Source organism: Eptesicus fuscus, chromosome 13, assembly GCF_027574615.1.
Source record: "Eptesicus fuscus isolate TK198812 chromosome 13, DD_ASM_mEF_20220401, whole genome shotgun sequence".
Classification (NCBI taxonomy): domain Eukaryota; kingdom Metazoa; phylum Chordata; class Mammalia; order Chiroptera; family Vespertilionidae; genus Eptesicus; species Eptesicus fuscus.
The window spans coordinates 44,575,951-44,587,178 of record NC_072485.1 but is presented as its reverse complement, the minus strand read 5'-3'; the positions used below and the strand labels follow the sequence as shown (position 1 = coordinate 44,587,178).

General features: G+C 48.0%; 1 protein-coding gene across 1 annotated transcript; it reads right to left on the bottom strand.

Annotated features, from left to right (window-relative positions):
* Positions 1-2,155: 2,155 nt before the first annotated feature.
* Positions 2,156-3,097, bottom strand: LOC103302827 (olfactory receptor 56B4). Its single transcript, XM_054725619.1, has one exon. It carries the CDS (start codon positions 3,095-3,097, stop codon positions 2,156-2,158), a length of 942 nt encoding a protein of 313 aa, XP_054581594.1.
* Positions 3,098-11,228: the final 8,131 nt, after the last annotated feature.

Here is an 11,228-nt window from a genome sequence, read left to right as displayed (position 1 = left end):
ATTGCCTTACATGATGAATCCAAAAAAAGAAAAGATTAATATGTTACCTGGAGTGATTAATTCTAATTACAAAGAGCAAATTAGGTTGCATCTATAGAGTAGAAGCAAGTAGACTGTGTTGGAAATGTAGGGTATTCTCTGAGGTATACCAATGAAAAAAGATGCTAGATCTACAGCAGGATATTAAATCTTTAGCAGGATGAATGAGAATTCAGACCCTTTAGGAATAAAGGTTTTGGTTACTCTACCAAGTTTTGACAGAGTTGGAAGATATATGGCAAATATCAATTATGAACTAGTAAACAATTATAGGCATTAAAACTAGTAGCTTTGAATATTTTCTATTTGCTTCTTATATGCAACATTTTATTCCTATATATAACCATTTTCTTTTCTCTCCTTTCCATTTTTTATTTTATATATACATTATTAGAAATTAACATTATAGTTTAGTCTTTAGATGACAGAATTATTCAATGGGACTGTGACTGAATTTGAGGAATAGGTAATATATCCAGCAATGCATATAATGACTGTTGGAACTGTGCATCTTGTTACTGTTGGGAAAAATGGAAAATTTCTTCCTTTGTATGAAGAATAGCTTTATCATTTAAAATTAGGTGTTGAGTTGTTTTATTGTTGTATGAGAATTCAAAATGTATATAAAAGGGTCTATATGGAAGTTGAGTAGTCAAAGGTGTGAGTCTTGCTGGTAATCAACTTATTGTGACTCAGTTACCAACTCATGCTTTTTGGCTTGCTCTGTGAAAGTGGACCTGGGCCCTTTAAATACCTTTGTCAGCTGGAATGATGCTCAATTTTGTTAGCGGAAAAAGAATGGAGTAACATTGCAAGAAGTAAGTTGCATGTTTTTTTAAAGTGAGGTGAAATTCACATAGACGTAACATTCAGCATTGTAACCATTTTAAAGTGGCTTCCAGTACATTCACAATGTTGTGCAGCTCTCACTTCTAATTACAGAAATTTTCAACACCCTCAAAAAAACCCCTGTACCTATTAAATAGTTGTTCCCCATTTTTCCTTTCCCTTCACCCATGGCAGCCACTTATCTGCTTTCTGTCCTTATGGATTTGCCTATTTTGGACATTTCATACAAATGGAATAATAAAAGGTGTCTTTGCTGTCTTCTTTCAGTTAGCATAATTACTTCTTTACTTTTTTTCTACTATTATTCCATTGTATGGATATATCATATTTTGTTTATCTATTCATCAGGTAATGCACTTTTGGGTTGTTTTCATTTCTTGGTATTATGATGTATCTTATTATTTTGGGAGAAAGGTTTTCTGAGGGCATGTTTTCAATTTCTTTGGGTATGCACCAAAGCGTGGAATAGCTGGATTATATGGAAACTCTGTTCAGTCATTGGAGAAGCTGCCAGGCTCTTTTCTAAAACGGTTGCCCCAGTTGACATTCCTGCCATCTATTGTTGCTTCAGTCCCAGCGTTTCTAAGAGGTTGTTCTCCAAGGTGAAATCATATACAAACCTCCTGAGGTCATTCTTCAGACCATGGTCCAGGACATTTTCTGTGCCATATAGGATTCAGCTGACCTATGCCTCCTGACTCACTGTATCATGAATGAAGTTTTTATTAAGCAGATATTATGTACAAAGGTGTGTACTAGGCTCAGAGAAGGTACAACATGAACATGGTTGAGGGTCCTTGTAATCAAAAGTGTGCATTTTATGAGATGTGAAAATGGTAAAATTAATTTATATTTAATTAATTGGTTATTTGGAACTACTTTTCTAGAGCATGTTCTCGGGCCATTTTTTTGTGTTCATTTTCTAGGAAGAACACTTTACCACACCATTAAATGAAATTTTCCATGTATCTATTACATCTCAATGTATGGTAGCTGTGTATAAGTGTGTTGATCTCTAGGTGCAACAATGGTCAGAGATATTTCATTTTTTACTCTTTTTATCTAGTAACAAACACTTGAATTATACTTTTCAAATGCCTATTTCAATAAGCGAGGATGGTAGTTTTCATGACGTTATTGTATTTTTTCCCCATTTTTTTTTTTTTTTCAATGCAGGCCTATTCAGAGGCACAACCTCTGTCTTATTAACATCTGTATGGCCTTATAAAGCTAAGGTTATTTCTGATGTGGGTGGACAATTCATCACCTACCCACATATCCTCTGGAAACCCAGTCTGAGTTCTCCCATCCTGAGAGCATAGACCATGGGATTGAGAGCAGGGGGGATAACATTATGCAGCACATTAAGGAGTACAGGAATAAGGGGAATCTTTTCTTTTACAAAGTGTGTGACAGACACCACTATGATACCTGAGTAGAAGAAGAGGATGAGGATGAAGTGGGAGCTGCAGGTGCTCAGAGCCTTGGACATTGCTTCTGCTGAGTTTAGTCTCAGCACAGTGCGAAGGATTAGTGCATAGGAAGAAAAAACCAGAGCCATATCGCTCCCAACTATGATCCATGCTAAGAACAGTTGGTAAAATTTGTTCACAGTGATGTCATCACAAGCTAGACTGATAACCCCCAAGTTAGAGCACAGGCAGTGGTCAATTTCATTCTTGGAGCAGTAGAGTCTTTGGGCCGCCAGGACAGGCACTGGGATGGTCAACAAGCCATTTCTGAGCACCATGAATCCTGTGACCTTGGCCATAAAAGCGTCAGTGACTATGGAGGGGTATCGAAGAGGGTGACAGATGGCTATGTATCTGTCCACTGCCATGCAGAGGAAGATACCGGACTCCATAAAAAAGAAGCAGTGGATGACATACATCTGAGCAAAACATTCAGGGAGGCTGATGGCCTTGGCATCAAACCAGAAGATAGCCATAATCTTGGGCATAATGGTGGTGGCCAAGCCAATGTCGACGAGTGCCAATATGCCCAGGAAATGGTACATGGGCTCATGGAGCGTGGGCTCATGTTGGATGGTGATGAAGATGAGGAGATTGGCAGCAAGAGCTAATAGGTAGAGCAGAGCCAGGGGCAGGGAGAGCCAGTGCTGCCACTCGTGAATGCCTGGGAGCCCCATCAAGATGAACTGGGAGATGTGGAGGCTGGAACTGTTGGTAACACTGGTGGAGGTGTCCATGGCACAGGTGCCCTGTTCTCAGTGTCTGTCCATAAAACTGAAATAGGAAGGAGGTTGTATTAGACAGTTCAGCTGAGTGCCCCAATTAGAGACTCCTACCAATGACCCAGTTTCTTATTTTTTAAAATTTATTTTTCCCCCATGACCTGTTGTTCTCTCTGTGTCCTCTAATACATCCTCTGATCCCCCTCCACCCTGGCAATCACCACACTGTTGTCCATGAATGAACCAGTTTCTTTAATTGTGAAAGACTGTCAACTTTTTTTTTGGCTCTTGGAAATATTCTACAGGGGAGCAATAAAAAAAGCCAAGATCAGTTCTAAACAGAAAGGTTGGAATAGCAGTTTGTCATCACCACTTGAATGCATAATAAGCATGTCCAAATCCATCAACAATAATCTTATTACCAACAGGTAACAAATATTTATATTGGTTTACTCACTTCCATTTTTCTGATTTAGGTTTAAGCAGTTTACATCATTTGGAGATAATTTTGTACCTTGCCTTTGTCTTTAGCAATATGTTCTGAGACCTAAAAAAAGGTGCTCAGTAAAAATTTACTACATGAATAAATAAATGAACCATAACTTTCCAATATCATTAAAAGCTATGTGGAATCTTAATTTTAATGAGCACTTTATATTCTTTTATTAGACTGCTTCACAAATTACTAATATTTTACTTTTCAGATTATTTCCTTGGAGTAGAATTTAAAAAATGATACAAAAGTGATAAATATAAAGAACCTCACCACTTCATTTTTACAGTATTTCAATATTATTCTAAATGTCACTCATGCCCATAATAAAAATAAACATAATCTTTTTAAAAAAATATTTTATTGATTTTTTTACAGAGAGGAAGAGAGAGGGATAGAGAGATAGAAACATCGATGAGAGAGAAACATCGATCAGCTGCCTCTTGCACACCCCCTACTGGGGATGTGCCTGCAACCAAGGTACATGCCCTTGACCGGAATTGAACCTGGGACCCTTGAGTCCGCAGGCCGACGCTCTATCCACTGAGCCAAACCGGTTTCGGCAATAAACATAATCTTATATAATAAAAGACTAATATGCAAATAGACCGAATGGCGGAACAACTGAACAACTGAACAACCAGTTGCTATGATGTGTGCTGACCACCAAGGGATGTGTGCAGAACATGGTTGGTATCAGGCGTGGCGGGATGGTGGAGCAGGTGAGTGAGGGAGACAGACCAAGGTGGGGCACTGGTCACTATCATTGGGGTGAGCCTCTGGTGGTTACTGAAAATTCTTTGCTCCTGCACGCTTGTACCCGCTACCAGTACCGGAGCTGCCGCTCGCACCCATTGCCAGTGTTGGCCCCACTCACACCCGCAGCCAGCGCTGGAGCTGCTGCTTGCACCCATTGCTGGCACCTGGTGCTAGTCCCGATTGCTTGGCGCCATCAGCATGTACGACCGGCGGCTGCCAGCCACGGTCGCTCCTGAGGGCTTCTCCACCTCCCCCTGATCCTGAGGAGTGATCAGGGCAGCAGCTGCCACTTACACCCACTGATGGTGCCGGCCCCACTTGCACACGCTTCTGGTGCCAGTCCCAATAGCTCTGTGCCATCAGCAGGTGCGAGCAGGGCTGGCGCTGTCAGTGTGTGGGAGCAACACAGCGGCAACAGGAGTGGGGCTGCTGGCAGAGAGGGTACTAGGGCCCATGCAACAGTGGCTGGGCGGGGGCATGAAGGATGGGCCAAGGCCCACCCATGTGCCCACTGCAGCCTCAAGGCCCACAGTTCCTTTCAAGGTGCACAAATTCATGCACTGGGCCCCTCGTCCTAGCTAATAAAAGAGTAATATGCAAATTGACCATCACTCCAACACACAAGATGGTTGCCCCCATGTGGTCAAAGATGGCTGCCCCCATGTGGACATAAGATGGCCACCACAAGATGGCCAGCAAGGGAGGGCAGTTGGGATGGACCAGGCCTGCAAGGGAGGGCAGTTGTGGGCAATCAGGCCAGCAGGGGAGGGCAGTTGGGATGGACCAGGCCTGCAAGGGAGGGCAGTTGTGGGCAATCAGGCCAGCAGGGGAGGGCAGTTGGGAGGGACCAGGCCTGCAAGGGAGAGCAGTTGGGGGCGATCAAGCCTGCAGGGGAGGGCAGTTGGGATGGACCAGCCTGGCAGAGGAGGGAAGTTGGGAGCAACCGGGCCTGCAGAGAATGGCAGTTGTGGGGGAACCAGGCCTGCAGGGGAGAGCAGTTGCCGGGGACCAGGCCTGCAGGAGAGGGAAGTTGGGGGTGACCAGGCCTAAAGGGAAGGGCAGTTGGAGGGGACCCAGGCCTGCAGTGGAGAGCAGTTGGGTGGGATCAGGCCTACAGGGGAGGGCAGTTGGGGGAAACCAGGCCTGCAGGAGAGGGCAGTTAGGGGTGACCAGGCCTGCAGGGGAGGGCAGTTAGGGGTGACCAGGCTGGCAAGGGAAGGCAGTTAGGGGCAATAGGGCTGGCAGGGAAGCAGTTAGGCATCAATCAGGCTGGCAGGGGAGTGGTTAGGGGGTGATCAGGCTGGCAGGCAGAAGCGGTTAGGGGCAATCAGGAAGGCAGGCAGGCGAGAGGTTGGGAACTGGTTTCAGCCTGATCCAGCAGGCCAAGCCAAAGGGACCCCACTGGTGCATGAATTTGTGCAGCAGACCTATAGTCCTATCTAATAAAAGAGAAACATGCATATTGACCGGACCTTCGCTACGCTACCAGCCAATAGGAGTGAGTATGCAAATTAACCCAACCAAGATGGTGAGGCCCATAGCGGCCAGGTGGTGCTGGGGCTGCCAGCGGATGGGAGACACAAACCCTTAGGGAGGCCAGCACCCAGCAGCCCCAAGCCCCACCATGGCTGCGCTGGGAATGTAGGGGGCTGGATGGGAGACACAAACGGCAGGGGGCCGGCCCCCAGCAGCTCCCAGATCGGAGACACAAACCCGCAGGGGGCTGGCATCCAGCAGCCCCCGTATCGGAGACACAAACCCAGCAGCTTTCAGATCGGAAACACAAACCCGCAGGGGGCCGGCACCCAGCAGCCCCCAGATTGGAGACACAAACCCGCAGGGGGCCGGCACCCAGCAGCCCCCAGATTGGAGACACAAACCCGCAGGGGGCCGGCACCCAGCAGCCCCAAGCCCTGCCATGGCCGTGCTGGGGCTGCAGGGGACCCAATCGGAGACACAAACCCGCAGGGAGGCCGGCATCCAGCAGCCCCAAGCCCTGCCACCGCGGACCTGAGACTGGAGGGGCGGGGAGTGGATTGGAGACACAAACCCACAGGCCTGGCACCCAGCAGCCCCAAGGCCCGAGGCAGAGGCGCTGGGGCTGCTGGTTGCAGGGGGGGGGGGGGGGGAAGGAAGCGGAGACACAAACCTGCAAGAAACCTGTGGAAAGGGAGATAAAATTATGATATTTCCACAAGATGAGAAAACTGTCCCTGGATTATTTAGTGATGTGGGCTGCACCTTTCTACAAATATAGGGTATGTTATGACCACTTCCAGGAAGGTCTGGTCAGAATACCGTCTCCAGGGAATAATGCTACTGTGGCAAATCATCTAAGAGAGGAAACAAGCTTTTGTTGGGTTTATTCTGAAGGTCAGAGAACATGCCACCCGAACATATGCTGTGTTGTTATATTGATGATCTTGAGCTGCAGATGCTTGAAAAACAGCAAATGCACGCAGAGGATTTTACTGAAGTCTCCTGATCTGCCCAAAATCGGACCCCCCAAAAGGAGCTTAAATATCATAGGTCCCCTTGACAGGAGAAGTGTCATCAGGCAGAGAACACTGACTCCTGTCACAGGACAGGAGAGTAGAAGTTGACATCACACCCAAACTTTGTTACAAACTATTTCCTCCCACCCCCATCCATCTTTCCTAAATATCATTTACTCTCCTCTAAGAGGCCTACATCTCCGTCCCCTTTCCCTAGGAAGAAGGTATTTAAATCTGCATTCTAAGCCACCTTGGGGAGTTACTCATTTTTCCCTGAGATCTCCCACATATACACAAGGTACACATGTTAATGAACTTTTGTTTTTCTCTAGGTGATCTGTCTTTCATTACAAGGGCCTCCACTAAGAACTCAGAAAGGTAGAGGAAAACTATTTTTCTTTATAATTCTATCTCGGGAAATCAAGTCCCCAGCTGAACAATGAGGTTGGCTCAAGTACCAAGCAGTCTTGGCTGACGGGAGGGAAGCTTCTAGGGAGAAATCAATGATATTGGCACCAAAATGGGACAGAGGGCACATGCATGGTTGGTGGTGGGAGTTTAAAGTGGTTCAACATTTTTGGAGGATGATTTGGCAAATTCAATAGAAATGTTCAAGGTACATCCAAGAGTCTTCTTCTAGGAATCACATCTGCTGAGATAAAGCACAAGTGCATAAGCCCTGGTCAGAACCCAGGATGCTACTGCAGGCTCCCCTTCCACGATAGGAAAACCTGGGAACAACTTGCATTTTTAGGACAAGGTAGCATCTATACTAATAAAAGGGTAATATGCTAATTAGACTGAACATCTTCCGGGCGACCTTCCTGATGTCCTTTCATACATCCTTCCTGACAAAGCCATGTTGGCGGGGCCAAGGTAGAGGAGGTTAGAGGCGATCAGGCAGGCAGAGGAGAGCAGTTAGGGGGATCAGGCTGGCAAGCAGGTGAGCGGTTAGGAGCCAGAGGTCTTGAGGGGTCCCAGATTGGAGAGAGTGCAGGCTGAGCTGAGGGGACCCCCTTCCCCTTGCACGAATTTTGTGCACCGGGCCTCTAGTATTGTAATAATTATGTATGGTACCAGTTGGGTACTGAAAATATCAGGGGAACACTTTGTAAAGTATATGATTGTCTAACCACTGTAGTGTATACCTGAAACTAATAGAAAACAGTATCGAATGTAAACTGTAATTGCAAATGTTAAAATTTTTTTAAAAAAAGAAGCATCACAGATTGTCAACATCCTTGCCAGACTTTGGATAGAATGCCTCTGGAACTGTCTCCAGTAGGGTGCTGGATAATATTTTCAGAAAAGTGGTCTTTATTAGTTTTGGTGATTTGATATCTAGTTTTAGTGACTGGATAATGACAGTGAAGAAAATAGCTAAAGAACATATGTACATACCCCTGGACATGGACAATCATTTGATAAAGGTGAGGAAGGGAGTGGCGGGGAGGGTGCTGAAGGTGGAAAAAGAGTGGAGGAAGGGGAATCCTGCAATAATGTCAACATTAAAAATAGTTTTTTAATAAGAAAAGTTCTGATTTTATTTTTGAATCAGAAATGAGTGACTTCAATCACTATCTCTTCTCAGGGTCTTGGATCAATAATTTGAATGGAAGGCTATATGCTTCTATCATTTTGTCAGCCAATGTGCCTCCCCTGCCTCAGGCTCTATGATGGTTGCTTTTTTCTCTGGTATAACTTTGTATTCCTTTTTATTTAACTTTATTTTTATTGCTGACATTATTACAGATGTCTCCATTTGCCCCAGCTTTACCCACCTCCACCTAACATGGCCAGAGAGCTGTCTCATTTTTCTGCTTGTTCTCCAGACCTCAGGCTTTAGTCTCCATACAGGTGAAGATCTTGAGGGAAATGAGAGCCAGTGTTGAAAGAATTAAACTAAGGAAGTGAACTGAGAAAGCCCAGGCTAGAGGAGAGAACCAGAACCGAGAGCCAGGAACACAGAGCAAGGAAACTGCCCCCTCCACTCACCTGACACCTGGTGACTCCCTGCTAGGAGGTCTGGGAGAATCCTCTGCGAATGGATCTGCCTCTGCAGCTGCGACTACTCCCTTGGCTGCACCTCTCTTTTATACCATTGCTGCTGACAGTACATCTTCTCCTGTCCCCTGGGGCCTGGGCTCTTGCACAGTTGGGAGCCCTGAGTTGCCCTGGGTCTTCCCTGCCACTTTCCAGAGCCTCCAGGAGGCTCTCTCTAATCCTTTTCCCCCAGGTGCATCATGGCTCGGTGTTTTTTCATCACAGCTTCAAAAGCCCCCAGTGATCTCAGAGCTGCATCCAGCTCAGCTCAGGGGACAGCAGTACTCAGCCCCTAGTCCCATGGGAACCTGTATGAGATGGTCATCTCTATCTGGATGAAGGTTTAGGAAGAGGTGTCCCTCCTCTTGTGTGAATCCCTGAACTCCTCCCCTCCCCCAACACATGCACCTTTCTTTAGCCTCTTCAGGGACCATTTTCCAGCAAGTGTGTTCTCTGCTGTATCTTTACCCACTTTCTTATTCAGGACTTATCTCTCCCTTATCCTATATAATAAAGAGGTAATATGCAAATTGACTGGGCCTGCACGGGAGGGCAGTTAGGGACGACCAGGCCAGCAGGGGAGGGCAGTTGGGGGCGATCGGGCCGGCAGGGAAGCAGTTAGATGTCAATCAGGCTGGCAGGGGAGTGGTTAATAGGTGGTTACACTGGCAGGCAGAAGTGGTTAGGGGCAATCAGGCAGGCAGGCAGGCAGGCAGGCAGGCAGGCAAGCGGTTGGGAGCCAGCAGTCCCGGATTGTGAGAGGGATGTCCGACTGCCAGTTTAGGCCCAATCCCAGGGATCGGGTCTAAACTGGCAGTCGGACATCCCCCGAGGGGTCCCAGATTGGAGATGGTGCAGGCTGGGCTGAGGGACACCCCCCCAAGTGCACGAATTTCATGCACTGGGCCTCTAGTCTAACCTAATAATACCCAAACATGCAAATTGACCGCACCTTCGCTACACCCACAGCCAATCAGAGCGAACAAGATGGCAGTTAATTTGCATATGCGGGTGCTGAGCAGCCTGAGTCCTGTAAACGTCCTCTGGACCCAGGCTGCTCAGAGCCTGTAGGCCTGCGCTTAGGTCCTGAGCGGCCTGGGTCCCATAAACATCCTCCGGACCCAGGCGGGATCGCTTAGGTCCTGAGCCGCGGGGACCCCAGAACGCCCCCTGGCCACTGGGAGCCTTGGTGGGCGGGAACATTCCCGCCCCCAAACACTTGCAGCAGTCTGGAGTCTGGGAAACATCCTTCAGACCCAAGCCTCTCAGATCCTGTAGGCCTGCGCTTAGGTCCTGAGCAGCCTGGGTCCCATAAACATCCTCGGGACCCAGGCCGATCAGAGCCTGTAGGCCTGCACTTAGGTCCTGAGGGGCAGGGTCCCAGAATGCCCCCTGGCCACTTGGAGCCTAAGGGTGCAGGCGCCAAGGGGCTGGGTCCCGCAAACATTCTCAGGACCCAGGCCAGTCCGAGCCTGTAGGCCCCTTGCTTAGGTCCTGAGTGGCAGGGTTCCCAGAACGCCCCCTGGCCACTTTGAGCCTATAGGTGCAGGAGCCAAGGGGCTGGCGGGGGGGCGGGGTGGAAACATCCCCTGTCACCATAGTGCCCCCAGCCGCTTGGGAATGCTCCAGCACCAAGAGGCAGTTTGGTTCCACGCCCCCAGCCTGGTGCACATGATGGGGGGCTGGCTGCTGGCCTCTGGGGTGTGTGGAGACCCTTGGGGGCCACCACTGCGTGCGGCCCAGGGGTCCCTGCATGCCCCCCAGCCTGGCGCCCATGGTCAGGGCTCATACAGGAGACAACCAATCAAAGTGTCCCTCTCACATTGATGTTTCTCTCTGTCTCTCCCTCCCTCAAGAAAGTTGTCATTTTTTCTTGGTGAAGGGACTGAAGTCCGTGTTGATGAAAACACCTTGGTGGCTGTGGTGACTGGTAGTGGCTGCAGCAGTGGGGTGATGGGGCTGGTGCCTTCCCCTGATCAGCCCGGTTGCCTCCCACAAAGGAGAGTGGGGAGTGGGCCTAAGCCATTAGTAGGACATCCCCTGAGGGCACCCAGTATGTGAGAGGGGGCAGGTTGGGCTGAGGGACCCCCCAACCCCAGTGCACGAATATCGTGCACCGGGCCCCTAGTCTATAATAATAAAAGTGTAATATGCTAATTAGACCAGATGTCCATCCAGGACGAAGCCGGGGCTACAGCCACTGCATCAAGGCAGCCTCTGCGCTGTGAGGGAGGGATCCAGGCAGTCATGGCTGTGAAGGTCTACTCTTGCACAAATTTTGTGCATCGGGTCTCTAGTATAAACATAAAAATGTAGATGCCTCTTCTGTTGGAAACCTCCTATTTGTTGCTTCAGA